Genomic DNA, 20,719 nt, shown 5'->3' on the forward strand with positions numbered 1-20,719 from the left:
GATAAGCAAACTTCTTCTTTGCTGGCGTAGACACCTCTTACGCGGTTATAGCAGAGTTAACCACAGCGGTAAGGCTGATGTTTACTTTTCAATGGGGTCGTTTTTTTGAAAATCAAAAAAATTTTTAAATATCTCTTTCGTTAAATATGAACATTTAAAGTCTAGGGGAACGTATGGATTGTTTTTTCATTGCATATTATAAATTAAAAAATTGTAGGAGAAATGAAATTTCTTTAAAAAGTGGGAGTCATTTAACTTCAATTTCTAACCAACTCGCATGAAAATCTATTATTCCGCCTCCTAGGAGCATCAAGAGGACATTTCTCGACTACGTCGACGACATCGAACAGTACACCGACCGGACTTCGGACGCAACAAACTTTCGACAGGTACTGACCGCCATTCACAGTGAAGCCATCAACACCTTCACCGACTCCCTTCCCGTGAATGGCGTTCTTGGAGTCAAACCACCTCCTATTGCAGACGAAGAGCTCCAGTTGTCGCGAGAAACGCGAGTGACCCTAGCGCAACTTCGTTCTGGATACTGTAGCAGGTTAAACTCCTACCTATCCAGAATCGACCCCGATATACCTAATGTATGTCCTGCATGCAACGAGTCTCCGCATGACACTGGCCACCTCTTTGCATGCCCTACAAACCCTACCCATCTAACACCCTCCTCCCTTTGGTCCGACCCCGTCGAAACAGCACGTTTATTGGGCCTAGCGTTAGATGACCTCGACGACAACACAAACGACCCTTACCATCCTAACGGGGATTAGCAAGCCGTTAAAACAACAACAAACCCTATTATTCCTGTAGTTTAATACCATCATTTACCAATGTTCCGAATGATTCACAGCACATTAAAGTGCTAGCCTCCGAATATCTACGGAATACTTGTACCAACTTTTACTCAAGCCACATTATGCAAATACAGACAACCGGAAATCAATTCGTCTTATTATCAAAATTTCGATTAGTTTTTAAGCTATTATAATCTGTACGATCTGACGCAAGTTACTAAAAATAAGTTTTTCCTGATGCAGATATTAAACCCAATTTATGCATTCCGTTCGAGTAATTGGTACTACTGTTCCAATTTATTCCTCAAATTGTTTCCCATGGAAGTATGTAATTTACATACATATACATTTCCGTTATTGTAATTTTACAATAAGAACACGTAATCAGAAACAACTGACCCATATTATACACGTATGTAAAGTTTCTCAGTTATTGGTTGAAGTAATAGACACGTAATTAATTTAAAATATATTGTTGGTTAAAAGTTTTACGACGGGTTTATCAAATGTAAAAAATAAACAATCATTTCTTATCACACGTCAAAACATTTGAAAATTATTTGCATCACTTCCGCTGATTTGGCAGCACTTCAACAATGAAAAATAGCTTTAAATTTCGCGAACACTGGCGAAAGTTCTGTTCCATTTGTGAAAATAACTTGCGCTCTCGCACTCTCTGAACGTGGGCCAATCAAAATGCTACAAAACTGACAGCGCAACAACCAATAAGAAAATACCACGCCAAAATTATAGGAGTAAAAATAGCCGGCGACACAGAGAGAACAATCAGTTGAATTTTACACACCAGAGAATAAAGAATATAATTTAAAAGTGGGTTTGCGGAAGCATAGAAAATATAAATTCATTTTTAACTGCCAAAATAGTTAAGCTGTTACGTACAGGATACATATTTTATATAGTAATAATAAAGTAAGTATAATTAATATTTGCTGGTGGAAAATTAAGTACGTTTAATATACATTATTCAAAGTGTGTGTTCCAGTTTTGAAACAGTTTTACAAATGTGTGTATTTACTTAGTTGTATAAGCTTGCAAGTTTGCAGTTATTGTGCAAGTGACATTAGGATATAAAATTAAAATTGTTAAATTTGGCCTATAAAATGTAGAACTTTCTCCAACAATATTATTAAAACTCTGAAAATCGTCAAATCGCAACATTTCTGGAAATTTCTCGGCATATACACGAAGATTATCTATACGTGTGAAATTGGAAGAGAGAAAGAGAAATAAAGTATTGCCAACTACTGTGTCACATTTGCCAATTGGAATATCAGATGAATTTAACGCTGAGACCCTACCGAAAACATGAAATAAATTAACATAAAAAACTTAATTTAAAAGTGCCGCGAATATATGTAGTTTTAATGCAATTGCAGAAATTATAAAATATCATTCAAAAATAGAAAAGTTTAAATTCAATTCAAGTAACTAATATACTTGCAACTTTGATATTGCGATATACTCTGTATGTGAATCTTCGCTCTTTGTTAAAAGCTTGCAATGGTTTTGAATTTTTTGGTAGTTTCAGAATATATATGTACATATACTGTCTGAAAGAAAAAACGCTATCAATAGCTCTCAAAGTTATACGCCTACATTGATCACAGAAAACTCATTCTATACTATATAAGCTCAGCTTATGCTAGCAGATATGCATCCATTTACTTCGATTCCAATTCCAATTGCACATAAAGTCACTCGGCGATTATTTGTACACGTCATGCCTGTTATACTGTTAAAATATAAAGCGTGGAAGACAATAAAAAGTACACGTCAGTTACGGGATTTCACTTCTAAATGGCAAAAATTAGGTCGCCCATATTGTTTACATATTTCTGGGTCCACTTGTTTAAATAATTACCAAACTCTTTTATGCCTAATGGTATTCAATAATTTAGTTACTAACCAAATTCTCTAGAAGAGCAAATATTTTAGGTTAATCGAAAGGTTTAAATTTCTATAATGTAAATGCTGTTGAAATATTTAACTTTTTTTTTACATTTATATTCAGGCTTTGTTGATATGTTTATATCTGCTTACCGATATATTCATACATAAGTATGTATCCAACCCGTTTTAGGTTTTTGTATACCTTTGAATATAGAATATATAATATATGTACATACATATACCGAAGTCTCATGGTGGTTAATAATAAGGAACTTTTGCACATTTATACATAAGTACGTTTGTACGTCTAGAAAGCTCTCTTTTGATTTAGGTTTTATATGTTAATCTGAGTGCGCTCTAACTTTAGCGTAGAATGTAACCGGCTCCCGGCTTTTTCCTCTATAAAATTCCATTGGAAAGTGTACACGTATCAAGAAATTGTTGGTGGCAATAAAAACAAAAATTTCTAACAACTTCGGTCTTCGGTTAGTACATATGGAACTACCATGTTTTACTAATGCGGTCACGAAGTACGCGACTACTGAGTTTGAAGAGCGTATGTGTGAGAGAATTTATGGAATATTTGGGATTAGGAGACGCACTAATTTATTGTACTTTTATGTACACGTAGCACACTTCGAATTTTGATTATCAATGTCAGTCAGAATTTATAAGAACTTAGCTGTAGACGGGTCTCGTAATTTCTTTTTATAATTTTGTGTGGGTATTTAAGTACTTTAGTAGGAATTTTAGAAAGTTTTAACTGCGTTTCAATTATTTGTTATAACGTTTTTGTATTTATTTAGAAGTCATCGTCTCTAATCATACACACATATTATGGTTATTTGTATATACATAAGTAGAACATTGTGACGTAAGCAATTACATGCCAATTTCACAGTTGCTTATTGGAAGTGCTTTAACTGCTCTTACTAACCTATTACATATTTTATGACACTTTCTAAATTATTTGATTTTTCTTTTTTTTTCCAGATAATTTAATACATATAGCATAAAGACACTTCAAGATGAAGGTTTGCTTATTACTTTTGGCCGTTGTGGCCTTTGTGAGTCTCTCACATGGTGAAGAGAAAAAAGAAAAGGATAAGGACATTGGCACAGTGATTGGTATCGATTTGGGAACAACATACTCCTGGTAAGTTGTAACGAGCAATTTCTTATTTGATAATTCAGTTTAATAATTTTTTCATTTTATTGATTTCGTTTCAGTGTTGGTGTATATAAAAATGGACGTGTAGAAATTATTGCCAACGATCAAGGTAATCGTATCACACCATCTTATGTAGCATTTACTGCTGATGGTGAGCGTCTGATTGGTGATGCTGCTAAGAATCAGTTGACAACAAATCCTGAGAATACAGTATTCGATGCCAAGCGTCTCATTGGTCGTGAATGGTCAGATTCCAATGTCCAACATGATGTCAAATTCTTCCCATTCAAGGTTGTTGAAAAGAATTCAAAACCACACATCAGTGTATCCACAGCTCAAGGCAACAAAGTATTTGCCCCTGAAGAAATTTCCGCTATGGTTTTGGGTAAAATGAAGGAAACCGCTGAGGCTTATCTTGGCAAGAAAGTTACACACGCTGTGGTTACTGTGCCAGCTTATTTCAATGACGCTCAACGACAGGCCACCAAAGATGCTGGTGTCATTGCTGGTTTGAACGTGATGCGTATTATTAATGAGCCTACTGCCGCCGCTATTGCCTACGGTTTGGATAAAAAAGAAGGAGAGAAAAATGTGTTGGTATTCGATTTGGGTGGTGGTACTTTTGATGTCTCGTTGCTAACCATCGACAATGGTGTATTCGAGGTAATTGCCACCAATGGTGACACTCACTTGGGTGGTGAAGATTTCGATCAACGTGTAATGGATCACTTCATCAAATTGTACAAGAAGAAGAAGGGTAAGGACATCCGCAAAGACAACCGTGCTGTTCAGAAATTGCGTCGTGAGGTAGAGAAGGCGAAACGTGCTTTGTCTGGTTCTCACCAAGTTCGTATTGAAATCGAATCTTTCTTCGAAGGAGAAGACTTCTCAGAAACTCTAACCCGTGCTAAATTCGAAGAATTGAATATGGACTTGTTCCGCTCAACCCTAAAACCAGTCACCAAAGTTCTTGAAGATGCTGATATGAATAAGAAGGATGTACATGAAATTGTTTTGGTTGGTGGTTCTACACGTATTCCAAAAGTACAACAACTTGTCAAAGACTTCTTTAGCGGAAAGGAACCATCTCGCGGTATTAATCCTGATGAAGCTGTTGCCTATGGTGCTGCTGTTCAAGCTGGTGTACTTTCGGGCGAACAAGACACCGATGCCATTGTTTTACTTGATGTCAATCCATTGACTATGGGTATTGAAACTGTTGGTGGTGTGATGACAAAATTGATTCCTCGCAATACTGTAATCCCAACCAAGAAATCGCAAATCTTCTCCACTGCATCTGACAATCAGCATACAGTTACCATCCAAGTTTACGAAGGTGAACGTCCAATGACTAAGGATAACCATTTGCTTGGCAAATTTGATCTCACTGGCATCCCACCAGCTCCACGCGGTATTCCACAAATCGAAGTATCATTCGAAATTGACGCCAACGGTATTTTACAAGTTAGTGCCGAAGATAAGGGTACAGGCAACAAGGAAAAGATTGTCATTACTAACGATCAGAACCGTTTGACTCCTGAAGATATTGATCGCATGATCCGCGATGCCGAAAAGTTTGCCGATGATGACAAAAAACTGAAAGAGAAGGTCGAGACCCGCAACGAATTGGAATCCTACGCCTACAGTTTAAAGAACCAAATTGGCGATAAAGACAAATTGGGTGGTAAATTGAGTGATGATGAAAAGACCAAAATGGAAAGCGCAATCGATGATACCATCAAATGGATGGAACAAAACGCCGATGCGGATCCAGAAGAGTACAAGAAACAAAAGAAGGATTTGGAAGCGATTGTGCAACCCATTATTGCCAAACTGTACCAAGGAGCCGGTGGTGCACCACCAACTGAAGAAAGTGATGATGATGCGAAGGACGAGCTGTAAGGGGAGGATGGAGTAAATAATTAGTCCTTAATACATTTACTATTAATTTCATTTAGTTGTTAAAACTGATTTAGAAAATTTCAGACTGATACACTCTTAAACAAAATAAGTTTAATAAATTTCGAAGATCTAATACGAAGAAAGAATGAAACCTCTACAGTCCAGAAAAATTTAATTTTCCAACAACAACCAACCTGATTTTTTTAGTTGAACTAAATTTATACACAGCCCCTGCCCAAGTTACATCTCTTTTCCTTGTAGAGAAAGGTATTTAGCGATGTAAAACTGTAATTTATTTATTTGTTCCTTTATTTAAAAATTTCGGATGTGTCTCACATTCCATGTCAAGTCTGTCCAAAACTCGATATGTATAAAAAACGCAGTTAAATAAGTTTTGCAATTGTACATTTCTCATTCACACTCATGAATTGTAGTTGTAATGCATGGAATAAGTGATTTCATTTTATACAAAACGGCAAAATATTGTAATTGAAAAGAAGTGAACGAAACCCTTCGATTTTACGAAGAGCTTTACGACAAAAAAATAAAATAAATTAATTAAACAAAAAATAAATAATAATTTAGTGTTTTATTTTCATTAAAGACAACTGCAATATTTCGCTTTATTTTATATTAACTGTCTCAATTGATTATAAATCAACATGCTAACCGGTTTATCTCTGTTAATTCTCAAAACTGAACGAAGTGTGTGCATATTTTGCGACATTATTACCGGTTAATGACCTTACAGCTCAAGCATTTAGCACATATTCTTTTGTTTCATTCAATCGCAATTTTTAAGCTACAAAGGAAAAAACCTTAAAAATCGGGGAAACAACAGTATTTGTTAACATTTTTTTTTTATTGGCGTTATTAACAGACACATTGACACATACATACATGTTATTGGTTCGACCCCGTACTTCTTTACCGCACTTCTTCCAATAAAAACTCAATTGCATACTTTTAGGCGCGTATGCAAGTAAGTGTATTTTTAAGGCGTATCCATACATAATTTTATTTTCTACTCTTAAGCCGGTCCGTAAGCTATTTATGTCCTGAAATCCTTTTTGGTATAATTTTTTTTTAATGTGATTTATAATATAAATTCTTCTTTATTCGCTGAAATCCTTAGGTTTCTGGTGTGTGTAGAGTTTACCTTTCGGTGCGCACTAATTGAATTCGATGGCTGCTTTTTGGTTGTTTAGGAACTTCATTGTTTACGGATTTGAAACGAACGTAGTGTCAAAACGTCAAAGAGAGCGATAATATTGTTTTCATTCAAAGAGTTATTTCGACAGTCGAGGATCGAAGCGGAGCCAATTTTATATTTCAGCAAAGACTGTTAGCACTGAAGTGTTGCTTCTCAGAGTGCCCAGAAGCCGAGGAGAAAATTGATTTTCTTATATGAAAAATATAATGCTTGAGGATTGTTGCCAAGTCGTTGTCTGGAGTCGGTTTCGATTGGAAGGCAAGAGTATGTCAGTAAAAGTTAAGTGTAAGATAGGAGTTAAGTGCCTACTACCTCAACCTTTCTTTTTAAGCGATTGTCCCGTTATTGATCCATAGCGAAAGTTCGGCCGAAATAACTTAAGCACAGCGAAAATTGACGGACTCCTTCCGTGCAGTTATATTTCGATGTAGTTTTGAAGGTTTTTGAACCTTCGTTCAACGAAAGTAGTTATTTATTAACTAAAAGCACTCTGTATTGGCATAATAGTTGATAAACCAAGAAAAATAAAAAAAAACGCACAAGAGACTTTTTGTCATCGTGTAAGAAAACAATCGTAACATTCAAACATTCTTCAACTGTTGATCAACAGCAACACCAACTCAATCGACCGTCGAATATGATCGTTCCCACGACAGTCGGGTCGACTTAACCGGAACGGACGCGGATTTTTTAATCCATTCAAAGACTCAAATTGGCAGAATTCTGCCGCTACTACAACAAACATTGAATATTACATACTCACAACAGCCGGTTCTAACTCTTTTGGACCCGTAAGTAATAAACACAATAACATTACTGAATATGTTATTTCTTCCTTCCATCATCAACAATTTAGTAACATATGTATGTATGTCTATGTATATAAGTATGTAGGTCTGTTACTGAAATGCACAGCGCCAAATTTAGTGGAAGCGGGCATCGACTGCTTGCTGAATAAGCAATATTTTTTAACCGTCACTAGTCTATTACAAGTCGCTTAATATGCATGTATTGGTAGGAACATACATACATACTATTAACCGTTGTTGGTATTGTAGCACTTCGTATTTTATTTTATGGTATTTCATTTACAAACTTCATTTATACTTAATTACAATTTATTGTAATTGTTGCTTACGGATAGTAAAAAGGCTAAATATTTTATTAAAATTTACTAAATATAAATGTTTTAGTATTAACCAGGCAAACGAATATGATTTGCTTGATCCAAATGTATGTATGTATGTACGTATGTTTTTGTAAGTGTTTGTGTGTATATTGTATATATGTATGTATATTTTTTTTCTAAAAAATAATTCTAGTGCTGCTTTTCAATCGACATACTAATTTTCAAACATTTAAGTTGTACGCAACGAAAACCGGAAATGTTGTTTTGCACGTCTATTTAGCGCTTCCGTTGACTTCAATTTTGTTTAGTGTGTTTATGTTTGTATTTTGTTACTTTTATTGTAAATATTTAAAATGGAAATGTGTGTGAAATGAATAAAAAGGTACGATATTGACTCGCTTTATTATCCATCACCCCAACACCGCCTGCCTGCATATCATATTTTGCATTTTTGCATACATAGGTATTTGCCCGATTGTGGCCAATCTCAATATTTGCGTATGATAAATTTATTCCTGTTTCAGATTTAGATACGCCTGTTCCCCCATGTTGTTAGTGTTACTTTCTTCCTCGTCTTTCTGTTGAGTCCGCTGTAGCCAAACATTTGTTTTATTGCACGTACAGAGACACAGACAGATTTAACGAGAATATTGTTTTAAGAGGAAAAAGAAATCAAAAGAAAAAAGAAAATTTATAAAGATAAATTGCATGTAATAATTTTTTTTTATAATTTAATAAAAGTCTATAGACACAACAAAATTGATGAATATTAGGAAGAACAACAAATAGCACAGCACCTACGTTTGCAAGTGAATATTTCTACACATTTACATGTATGCATAAGTGCAGATGAAAGTACGTACTCATGTCTGTCTGTCCGTGACAATGCACATATGTACATATGTATATACATATGCATACATGCGTGAATACTACAATTGAAATGGCAGTCAACACTTAGCCAATACTATTATGAAGCGCAAAAAATGTGAAGTGTACGAGTAGGTGATTTTGCGGAAATCCCATTCAAATGTGAGTATTTAATGTACACATTTGCAAACAAATATGCAAACATCCACATTTAATGTGGACTTATCTTCCAGAGCATTTAAATATATGAATTTCACATAAAATGTTTGTCCGCGTCAAATGATATATGAACATCAGCGCAAAAATGAATATGTACATACATATGTATATATTTACAAATATGAGCATTTGTTGCCGATAAACTAGGTGATTGGTAAGCGCTCCAGAATAAGGTGAATGTGAATGAAAATGATTCAAAGTGATTTACGGTGTTGCAACAAACATGTGTGAGCTTTTATGAATAAAAATCGAAATAAAATAATAAGCTGAAATTATTCGATTTTAGCGAAGATTTACGCATTTTTATACATTCGCCATGATATTTTGACTAGATTTGCTGTTAAGAGAAATGCCGATTTTCCAAATAAATTGCTAAACTGCATTAACGTAAAATATAATTCGTACTTAGTTCAAAACGTAATATGTGTAAAATGATTTTTTATATAAATGTAAACTTAATTCCTCAAATTATTTTTATGAAATAGCGTGCATTCTTGTGAGAATTTCATTTCTGATTCGTTTCCGTTCCCACAAAATAGGCGACGGGCACGGATCAAGATTTGCAAGATTCGCTTGCATTCCCTTAACTATTCGAAGAATTTGTTATGCATTGCCATAACAACCAAGATATATAAAAGACTCACATTTAAGTAACCATACTTTTAAAGTAAATGGTTTATATTTTTTTATACATACCTATAATTTTTAATATCAATCAATACAAATAATCAATATATCTTATCTAATGATATAAAACTCATCTCCTATACTATAACCAATTGTAATGAATTTTTTTAACACACACAAAACAATACTGCTTCTCCTAATATCCAAAATCCGACGACGAAATGAAATGCCAAAAGCTCTTTATCTTAACAATGAAAATTTAATTAAAACTGTACATTATTGTTTTATACAAAGGCAATAAAATATTGACATGTTACGCATCGAATACATGCACATATGTATATATATGTTTAGCATTGAATTCTGTTGAAGGGCTATTGGGAGGAGAATCCTTCACTCCCCTTCAGCTTCTGGATCTGGGCGGCTTAGAATTTCCTGACAGAGGGCAATATAGTCCTGTGAAAGTTAGGAAAATTATTTTTAACTCAAATATTTACTTAATTTGTATAACAAAATTGACAAGGAACACAAGTCCATATTAGAAAAATGTCACTTACATAAGGAGGCAGACAACATTGAGACGTACGCACATAGCTGATCGCTGCTAGTATATAGCACACCTAAACACTTCTTTTAGTCACATAAACAAAAATATGCATACATATAAATTCTTATGGGAATACAAGTATGCTGTTGTGTTCTTGGTAGATATTGGTTCTATCTGTTTCCTTGAAAATGAAAATACGATTTTATGGTATTTTCGTTGGGTCTAAGTTAAAACTGGTTGTCACCTATAAACTATGTGTGAAAAATTTTGCTCGAAAAAATAATAAATCTCTTATCACTGGCAGTAACAAATTTAATAATTGAAGAACTCATATTCATGAGGCATGAAATGACACCATTTCTCCATCAATGTTAACTATGTATATCCACTTTATACGATTGGCTAACAGCGAAAACGTAATTTTTACATTAAAATTCCATGCATTAAAAGAAGCTTATATCATTAAGTAAGTACAAGTAAAAGGTGAGTGGATTTTATCCTAATGTATCGATGCGAAACATTCCATGTTTATTTAAACGGAGTTATTTTAATTGTATATATATTTTTTTAGTATATAATAATACAAATGTTTTTAAACAGATTATAGACTGAAAATCATGACTACTACACTATTTAACCTATAATTTTCCGGACTTCTATATGATAGCTTAATAAAAATCGTTCACTTTTGACTTATTGAAATTATATCAACTTATGTTTTTAGTTTCAATTAAGTTCACTTTCAATTAAGAGCGTGTATACAAAATGATTATTTTTGAATATTAAAATTTATTCATCATTCAAAGCTACATTAACAGAATGCAAGTTGATGTGAATCTGTGAATGTTTATCTCATTCCTACCAGAGGAGTTTTATATATATAAAAATAAAAAATACGGCGTATTAGAAAAAGCTTCGATATTGTATTGAATTTCGTCACTTTTATGATGCCATTTGTGTTGGGAAGAATTGGATGAAATGAAAAATATGTCTAAGTAGTGTTTTATGACATGCGTTAACAATACAAAACTTCAATACATTAGCAAATGTAGGTTGGTTGACTGTGAAAGTTAATGTGTGTATGTTTTGTGTATCGCATATATAGTGAAGACGATTTCCGTGGAAAATTCAATACATTTTGTGCTGATTAGTTATTGTATCTCAGTTTCTAATGTTGTTTGTGTGTGTTTTTGGCTGCCTTTCAATTTATTTCTTAAACAAAACGAACTTTCATCATGATCTCTACATTTTTAAGTTTGCTTGAGTTGTTTTTGTGGTTTGTATTTCTTAATTTTTATTAATTTTTCTGTTTTTTTTTCAATGTAAACGTTTTTTTATAAAAATTTTTGTTTAATGCAATAGTTATGGAAAAATTAAAAATAAAAAAGAAAAAGGAAAAACGATATTAAAGTTTAAGAGGTGAGCAAAGAAATTTCATTTTAAATTTACCGCTCGAAGTGGCATTTTAACGGTGGCTGCTGCCTGTAGTTGAATTTGATAAGCTAAGCTATGAATTTTGAAGCCATAAAGTCTGTAAAAGAAAAACATATTATCAATTATTATGTAAAAAATGTGGAATAGTAATATGTTTATATATGTACATAAATTCTAATCATTAAATCTGGAAATTATAATACCCAAAATCTAATGCAGATGAAGTGAATGACTGTTAAATTTTATTCTTGTTGGTCAAGTCAATAAATTTGTACCCCTCTAAAAATAATACTACAAGTATATTATTTATTTTATGCTTTAGGGAAATATTTACGGATTTTATCAAATTAATCAATAAAACATAAGAATTTTGTAAAACTTATGAAATATAATTTATATACATACTATTATTCATATAATAAGCTATTCAATACATTGAAAATAGCTATCCTATGTGGTTGTTGTTAATGTTTAGCTAATCGCCGTTAGGATGGTAAGGGTTGTTTGTGTTGTCGTCGAAGTCATCTAACGGTAGGCCCAAGAAACGTGTCATTCTCACGACAGCCGGTTCTACGCACCGGAATTGACTCGGATTTTATCCGACCAAGGGCTGTTTCTTCGGCGATCTAACCCCGTTTCGATCGGTGAGTACTAATATCTATCCTATCTTCTAAGTTGCTTCAAACTTCGCACAGTGTGCTTAATTTTGCTAGAATCGGTTCAGTAGTTTAGGAGTCCATCGCGGACAAATCACGTGACACGTAATTCTTATATATAAAGATTAACAAATAAATGTTCGTAAACAGATAACTATTATATTGTTTTTGTAATTTTGAGAACATTCTCTGAATCAGCTGTTCTGGTAGCGTATCTCTTGCGAAATCGAGAAAATACTTAAATAGAGTTGAATGGATAAAAAAAAATTCATACTACTCAAAGCATCTACAATTTTTTAGACAATAAAACTCGCGACCGTTTCAAATTAAAAAAATGACATTGTTTCGATAGTTTGCCGATTCTACAATTATTAAATAATCTATTTCTACAGCTTGATGACGACTAAATAAAACATATGCAAAATAGTACAAGTTGGCGTACAATTAAATCCCTTATATGTATGTACATATATAAGAATAAAAATTGTAATTTGCTAGAGGATACTAAAATGTCTACTCAAATTTAAAATTATCTCACTTCTTATTACTTACCTTGGAACAAATTGATTAGTCGGCCGCTTAGGACGATATTCAGGATGAACCATGAATAACATGTGTGGAAATCCCGTGCCAAAGTAAGCACCATCCGTGTGATGATGACGCGACGATTTTGGCGTATATACATCAATACATTTAGGGCAATAGGTTTTTACCATAGCCTCACCAGGTATATCTGATAGACCTGCAATTTATTGAGATTAATTTATGACTAATAAATTTTAGTTTTTATGAGTGGCGAACCTAAAGGTAACATGGGCTGGCTTTCACAATATACACGTGGGCAATGTCCAAAATCACCAGTTTGGTATTTTTCGATCATTTGCGCAATTCCGCGATTTGTCAAAATGTATCGGGCATGTATCAAGCCATACAGCATTTCTGCTGCCTGTTCCGTCATATCTGATTGCAGTTGATTCTCTTCCAGATCGTCTTCTACAAAAAAAGAAAAATATTATTTTAGTTTTATATCTCTCAATGTAAAAAGAAAAACATTTAAATTGTATACATACCTGGCTCGAGATCAAGGATCATATCAAGAGCATTTCTATAATTGGGAACTTGTTCATTTAATCCGGTTAAATTAAATTTATCTTGTATATAATCCTCATCAACCTTTAAAGAAAAAATAAAAAATTAATAATACGAAATCAACATGGAATACTATAAATGTGGGTATGATCACTATGTCTAGCAATTATATATCCTCTTAAAACTCAATATGTGTGATCTCAACATTCAAATTGAATCACTCCATGGACGAACTATGAAACAGCAGAGGAATGTTAAATTAAAAGTTAAGGGTGGCGGAATTTTAAATCAAATTATATGGCAACAACCTAAGGAAATTTTGTCACCAATAGAAATTCGTACACGCTAACTTCTGCCATACCCACATTGTTAAAACTATAGTGATTAGATAACAAAGAGGAATCGAAAATAATATCAAAATTTAATTTCTTGCATTAATATAGTTATTAAATTTAAGTTAATACACTTACCTCACAAAAGAATTCATTGCCGCGCAGCCCACAAAACCATGTTACCCAAGAGACTTCTTCGGAACTGCTCATTTTATTTCTGAAAATTCAAAAGAAAGTGCGAACACAAGGAAACGATATTAGTCTATTTCCGACACATGATACTTTGTACACTTTACTTAAATTTTTACGGATTCTACTCACAGTAAGGATAGAATTTTGGCAAAATTAACAAAATAAATTAATAACACAAAATAAAACTATTTTTCTTAGACGCTTATCTGCAGAATTTTCTGCAATTTTATTCAGTTTTCTTTTAATAAAGCACAGTTTAAACGAGCAATGGTATTCGCTTTTCATTCACAATTCCGACATTTTTGCCAGCAGCCACGAAAATGAATAAAATATTTTATGCCTCCCTTTCTGACTACTTCTTTATCGTCAAATCCACTTTCAAATATCATTCGTTAACTTTACCTATCCTCCTCCATCTTTATTTTCTCCGACAGCGGCAACACTGTTGTACTTAAAACTCAACAACAGTTCTCCCGCTCACACACGATAGAAAAGGAAACCGATTATTGATATAGCGGACAATATGAAAAGGTACGGTACACGCTGAAAGCCAATTAATCAACCGACCGACTACTTCACTAACTCAAAATGCCTCCTTGTTTTCTTTCCCCGCAAATACAGATACTTTTATCCACTGAAAAAACTTTAAGTGTATCGTATTCAAACCCGCTTTTATATTTTTATTATTTTTTAATATATTCTGCCACCAGTGATCTTAATTAAAATTCGTTCCACGGCACTTTTGCACATTTAATTTAATTTTATTCTTTTAAAACGGTACACTCACCTATTGTTGCTTTGCCCAGCCACACTCCACAGAAAATGAAAATTAAAAGAAAATTTCACAAGAGAGGAAAACCAAAGGGAGAGGCAAAAACAGGGTTGCAAAGCAATTACTTTAGTGTTGCACTTTCATAGTAACTATTTTATTGAATTTACTTCATTTATTTCTCTTTCTCATGCTGTACGTAAACAACGGCGAATAATATGCAGTGAAATATAGACAAAAGTAATTGATTTCCTTGCTAAATGTAACTGCTACGACTAATAAAAATACATTTTAAATACATCCATTTTTTTGTGAATCTATTTTACTTTGTTTTCCGTATATTAAGAACGATTAATGTATGCAAATATAAAGATAAAAACCATATGTAGCATTCTGCTTCAAAAATATCAATTTTTTCATTTCATATACATACATACATAGTTAATAATGCTTCAACTATGAAATATAAATATTTATTCTTTTTTTATAATTTTACATATGTCTTTCTTTTTATTTCACGTTCATGAGAAGAAAAATATATAATTTCGCAGATTTTGGTATTTCTTGGCAATTGTCAGAAAACCATTAATTCTATTAGTGTGGCAACAATAATGTTTTGAGCACGTTGTGCCACAATAATAAAGTTGTTCATATTTTACAAAATGTTGGAGGATGAAAATTTAGATAAAAAACCACCACGTAGAGGTGCTAAATCTGCTCCTTCACGTTATTTTCATTCACCTGTGCCCGAGGAAGAGGTTAAGCCTATTAAATTGAAAGGTGTCAGCCAACAGAATTTCTCAGGTGAAATCATTAAGGTTGAGCAAGATAAGCAGATCGGGTTTAAAAAAACTTTTTACCGCAAAGGGGCACCAAAAAAGCATATTAAAACAGAAACAAACTCAAAAATTCCAAAAAATCTCCTCAAAAAGTATGATAAAGGTGAAAAGGTAAGATCTAAAGGTGTAAAAACTAAATTTTTCAAAGAAAAACAAGAGCGCAAGGAAGTGTATCTGCAATATGCTACGGAACAAGCAGCGCGAACAGAAATTTTACTTACGGAACAACAAGGTTTTATTGAGCCAGACGAGGAAGAGATAACTGCACAGTATCGGCAAGTAGAAATTGCTAAAAATGTAAGTACCCAGATATTTAGTATTGACAATTTACTTAACCAAATCCACTATTTTAGGTCGACATTTTGTCCGCATCGAAACATTTCAAATTAAACCTTGATTTTGGTCCGTATTCTTTGCGGTATACTAAAAATGGTCGACATCTGCTGCTTGGTGGACGCCGAGGCCATGTTGCTGCATTTGATTGGATTACAAAGAAGCTTCTTTGTGAAATGAATGTAATGGAGGAAGTAGCTGATGTCTCGTGGCTGCATGTACATACCATGTTTGCATGTGCTCAAAAGGATTGGGTATATATTTATGACAGTCAAGGCACCGAATTGCATTGTGTAAAACGTTTATACAGAGTTAACTGTATGGAGTTCTTACCTTACCATTTTCTTCTTGCTACTGGTAACAAAGATGGCTACGCGTCATGGCTAGATGTATCTATTGGCGAGCTAGTCAGTAATTTCAATACGAAACTTGGTGATATACGATTAATGCATCAAAATCCAGGAAATGGTGTTTTATGCATTGGCGGATCTAAAGGTGTAGTGTCCATGTGGTCGCCGAAAGTGCGAGAACCTCTTGCGAAAATGCTATGCCACTCCACACCTATGAGTGCATTGACTGTTGATCCAAAAGGTCAATATATGGTCACGGCAGGCCAAGATCGAAAAGTTAAGGTTTGGGATATACGCGCTTTAAAAGGGCCACTCGTTAGTTATGGATTGAGACTGCCAGCTAATCAGGTTGTGGTGTCTCAGCGTGGTACTCTAGCATATTCACAGGTACCAGATTTGACAATATTTTTTTCTACATTTATATACTAATAAAATTTATTATTTTTAAGGGCACGTATTGTGAGATTCAATCCAACTTGTTATTGGGAGAAAAGGCTGAAACGCCTTATCTGCGTCAAATGTGTGATTCGTTTGTGCATGGTATGCGCTTCTGCCCTTATGAAGATATTCTTGGCATAGCAACAGCCAAAGGCTTTCAGTCATTACTTGTTCCCGGCTCGGGCGAACCCAATTTCGATGCTTTGGAGGATAATCCTTATCAGACCAAATCACAACGTCGTGAACATGAAGTGCACGCACTTTTAGAGAAAATACCACCAGAGTTGATTACTTTGGATCCGAATGAAATTTCTGCTGTTGATGTGCCCACGCTGCAAGAGAAGGTAGATGCGAAGCGATCATTATTCCATTTGAAACCACCAAAAATAGACTTCAAGTCGCGACATAAAATGAAAGGTCGCGGTGGAAGTGCGAAAGCTTCACGTAATAAGCAAATCGTTAAGGACCTCAAGAGAAAGGTATATTATGACATTATGATTTCTTTTATAACAATTACTCATTTATTTTTCTTTTTGTAGGAGTTTATTGCGGACATCAAAAAATCTAAGCAAAGTATCTTCAAACAAAACTCAAAGAAAGCAAGCGATTTTATACCTCTTGACTCAAGTGTGCCGTCGGTACTGGATCGTTTTAAGCCGAAAAGTACGAAGAAGAAGTAGTTAATATCAGTTTCCATTTTAATATAAATTTGTTTATTCATACAAATAGTAAATAACAATACTACTACACCCGATTTTTAATCATGCATAATTTAAACTTTAGGGCTCTTATCATTTAACATTATTTGGGTTTTTGCTGTGTGCTTTATTCGGATAATATGTATTTGAAATAGTTCACAATTCTTTTGTCAGTAATATGCTTATCGATATTTTGATGCAAAAGTTCTTTGTAGTCTGAAGTAAATTTTCTTTCGGTCCAGTAAAATAAGTTCATGATATGCTTTTTCCCCTCAAATGCATTTGGTGCTCCAGAAACTTGTATTTTCTGTAAGTTTTCAATAACAGCCTCAATTTTACTTTCCAACGCATGTAAAAATGTTGAATTTTTTTGCTTGGCTAAAGTTGACATAGCAATAATAGTTGACACTTGGACACTTTGCTTCAATAAAAGTTGTGGCAAATATTCTAAGAAGCGAACGAACGTATCCTCCCCATAGTGTTGTCTTAGCTGAGGTGTTTGCACAATGTCGCAAATAAGTGTGAGTACTTCTGTTTCTGAATTGGTTTTAGTAGGAAAATTATTTCGCAGAAAGGCTTCCATGGTGTTGTTTAGTAATGGTAGCATTAAATCTTTATGCAATTGCAAAAATTTAATATCGTTCTCAAATAAGCTAATACGCAAAGCTTTTATCAGAGCTTGGTGATTTTGTAAAGGATGCGTTGAAAGATTGGAAACTACTTCTTCGAGGTATTTGAACAGTGCAGTAAATCTTTCAACTTGAGCATGAATTGAACTATGTGATTTGTAAAATTGGCACATTAGGTATGCCAAACATATATTTTGTTCCAAGCATAACTGTCCACCGCTGTCACTTAACAATTTCAAATGTTTCTTGTAAGATTTCTTATTCAACTCCGGATCTGGAATAAATATTGAATGATTTGAAATAGAAGTCGAAATTAAGAGAATTACTTAATTTTACCTGTTTCACTTTGTTGGTATGGAAAACCATCCGTTAGAAAACTGCCAGCAAAAGTTTCCGCATATTGCTCTTGGAACCAAGCGCTTAGCTGGTGATTGCTTTCGTTCTCCTCCTGCAACTCAATTAGCATCCAGATATTTTGCAGAATTTCTAATGCAACTTTCAATGTTTGTGCTGCTTCACTTGTCAATGTTGTTGACATTTTTTGGTCCTGCGGTCGCACTTCAATCCACGATTCCACCAGTAAAGGTAGGAGGTGGATAACGTATTCTCGCAGTCTTTCTTCTTCACTTCCTTCTATGGCATCAGCACTTTTAACGCCTAATGATGGTCTCAGCGCCGCTAGCAAATCGATTTCGTTCGGTGGAGTAAGGAATTTTCTCTTTACATTGAAATGCTGTGGAGCATTTGGATTAAATGTGACATTTTTTGTGAAGCTATTTACAATTTTTCTAGTATTATTTGCACGTTTGTTTTCAACTAAAGTAGCAAGCATTTGACGCAAGCGTTCCAAAACTTTCGTTCGCCATTTTATTGTAGTTTGCTTTTCACCTAAGCGCACAGTAAGAGTTCGACTGGTATGATCACCTTCTTTACGCGCTCTTGAAATCATTTCAAGGAAGTTTCGTATAATCTTCACACTATGTGTTACTACTAACTGTGGCACATGTTCCATGAGAACATCTAGCATGAGCAGTGAATCTTCTTGTATCGCTGGTTGAATATGTGTCATAGCACATCGTAAATAAGATGAAATAATATGGAAGAAAGGCACAACTTCATCCGTTTTTAAAGCTGTTAAAAGACATTTCAACGCCTTAAATGAATCTCTTCGAGTCTCCCTATCTATATCCAACGATATTGCGGAAACACTTTGCAATAGGCTGTGCATATAACCAGTTAGATTGACACGCCCGGCAGTGATGGCCTCGCGTAGATTTCGAAGCGCTTCAGCGCGCATATTGGAACTGTGGTGCTTTAAGCGTGAAATAGTTTCCTTTAAGTTCAGTTGACGTTCTCCGTCAGCGAATTGTGACTCCTTCAACTGTTCCCTTATAGTAATTTTACGAACCTTGAATTCTGTTTTAGTGACATTTAGACCTTTAGGCAATTTAGTAGCCTTTAGCTTAACTTTCGCCTTTTCAGACCGTAATTTCTTTTTATGGCTCACCATGTCGCTTTTTATTTAAGGAAATTGTTATATTTTAAACTTATCCCAAATCAAAACAATTCTCCACGTTTTTTATTCCAATCTTGAATTTCAAAGTGTTGCCACATAATTTTTTATGTAAAGTTTATAGAGTATTTACCTCGTTCAACAAATCTCAAAAGATAAATACCATCAATCTATAGAGCAAGAATTTATGATATACATATAAACTGTGACAATCATTTTATTCCGATCGGTAATATATTCTTGAATGCGAAAAATGGTGCACGACATTGAATAAATTGTTCCTTTGCATTAAAGCGAGATGGGTAATTTACCAGAAAGTCACGGCTACCAAAACTTCAAAACATTCAAAGAAATAGCCCGGACACTTCGGAAAACTGATAAAATCTTTGTGTAAAAAAGGGATGAAAGACGTAGATAAGAGTTTCGGTTAGAATTGGGGCAATGGGGTCTTAAGAAACCTATAGAAACTTTAACAAAAATCTCGGGTAGTACAGTTGTGTAATTAACCTGCAGGTTAGCTACATATTAGAATAAGATATATTCATTTTGAAATCATTAGGAGGAATGGAGGCAAGTTTAGAGTTCTCGTTCGAATATATATATTCGGGTCCGTTCAGGTTACGTAAGACCCAACAGTCGAGGAAACAGCTCGTAGACCGGATTGTGGTGGAATCGGACTGAACGATGTATAATCAGTAGCTTTTTGGAATCAAACATAAACTTTAAAGCACTAAAAAGCACCGCATCCTTCAGATGATGAGGACGTAACAAATATGATGATAAATGCACAATAGGGAATAACCGACTCTCTGAACTTTCTCATAAAAGAACCATAACATATCTTCGACGATAACCATTTCCTCCAAGTGATATAATAATTGTTAGTATTTAGAAAATTAAGCTACTACTCGATGCTGAAACCGAGGGAACAACAGTTGCAATCAGGAATGATTTTGACTCTATATAAATAATAACTGAAAGACACTTGGCTTTTATTCACCTCCACATTAGTAACAGTACAAAATTCAACTGGTTGACCTTTTTTTTAATAA

The 20,719-nt window shown here is 34.0% G+C and overlaps 5 protein-coding genes across 13 annotated transcripts in view; 3 read left to right on the top strand and 2 right to left on the bottom strand.

Annotated features, from left to right (window-relative positions):
- LOC105224932 (calcyclin-binding protein) overlaps positions 1-20,719 on the top strand; it is a 233,180-nt gene that overhangs the window by 53,238 nt on the left and 159,223 nt on the right. The gene's annotated exons all lie outside the window — the stretch shown is intronic.
- On the top strand, positions 1,578-6,370 carry LOC105224939 (endoplasmic reticulum chaperone BiP). Of its 2 annotated transcripts, none has more exons than XM_011203211.4 (3): positions 1,578-1,736; positions 3,711-3,873; positions 3,948-6,370. In XM_011203211.4, exons 2-3 carry the CDS (start codon positions 3,746-3,748, stop codon positions 5,788-5,790), a joined length of 1,971 nt encoding a protein of 656 aa, XP_011201513.1. In that variant the 5' UTR covers positions 1,578-1,736; positions 3,711-3,745; the 3' UTR covers positions 5,791-6,370. The 2 variants fall into 2 exon arrangements, with proteins under 2 accessions (XP_011201513.1, XP_011201514.1); XM_011203212.4 differs by lacking the exon at positions 1,578-1,736 and adding an exon at positions 3,295-3,437.
- On the bottom strand, positions 8,047-14,959 carry LOC105224938 (casein kinase II subunit beta). Of its 7 annotated transcripts, none has more exons than XR_007422740.1 (8): positions 14,501-14,815; positions 14,045-14,123; positions 13,556-13,658; positions 13,287-13,478; positions 13,038-13,227; positions 11,845-11,926; positions 11,531-11,701; positions 8,047-8,722 (listed from the first exon to the last, which is right to left on the bottom strand). XR_007422740.1 is itself a non-coding variant. In XM_011203208.4 (7 exons), the coding sequence occupies exons 2-7, from the start codon at positions 14,114-14,116 to the stop codon at positions 8,642-8,644; spliced, it is 720 nt and encodes a 239-aa protein (XP_011201510.1). In that variant the 5' UTR covers positions 14,117-14,123; positions 14,886-14,959; the 3' UTR covers positions 8,047-8,641. The 7 variants fall into 7 exon arrangements, 4 of the variants coding, with proteins under 4 accessions (XP_011201510.1, XP_011201508.1, XP_011201511.1 ...); XR_007422741.1 differs by lacking the exons at positions 8,047-8,722; positions 14,501-14,815 and adding exons at positions 10,085-10,304; positions 14,886-14,959 and having other exon boundaries at positions 10,406-11,701; XR_007422739.1 differs by lacking the exon at positions 8,047-8,722 and adding an exon at positions 10,085-10,304 and having other exon boundaries at positions 10,406-11,701; positions 14,501-14,874.
- Positions 15,444-17,581, top strand: LOC105224936 (WD repeat-containing protein 46). The gene is made up of 4 exons (XM_011203204.4): positions 15,444-16,003; positions 16,060-16,776; positions 16,839-17,306; positions 17,367-17,581. Exons 1-4 carry the CDS (start codon positions 15,530-15,532, stop codon positions 17,505-17,507), a joined length of 1,800 nt encoding a protein of 599 aa, XP_011201506.2. The 5' UTR covers positions 15,444-15,529; the 3' UTR covers positions 17,508-17,581.
- LOC105224937 (testis-expressed protein 10) lies at positions 17,524-19,858 on the bottom strand. The gene is made up of 2 exons (XM_011203205.4): positions 18,491-19,858; positions 17,524-18,428 (listed from the first exon to the last, which is right to left on the bottom strand). Exons 1-2 carry the CDS (start codon positions 19,662-19,664, stop codon positions 17,653-17,655), a joined length of 1,950 nt encoding a protein of 649 aa, XP_011201507.2. The 5' UTR covers positions 19,665-19,858; the 3' UTR covers positions 17,524-17,652.

Source organism: Bactrocera dorsalis, chromosome 4, assembly GCF_023373825.1.
Source record: "Bactrocera dorsalis isolate Fly_Bdor chromosome 4, ASM2337382v1, whole genome shotgun sequence".
Taxonomy (NCBI): domain Eukaryota; kingdom Metazoa; phylum Arthropoda; class Insecta; order Diptera; family Tephritidae; genus Bactrocera; species Bactrocera dorsalis.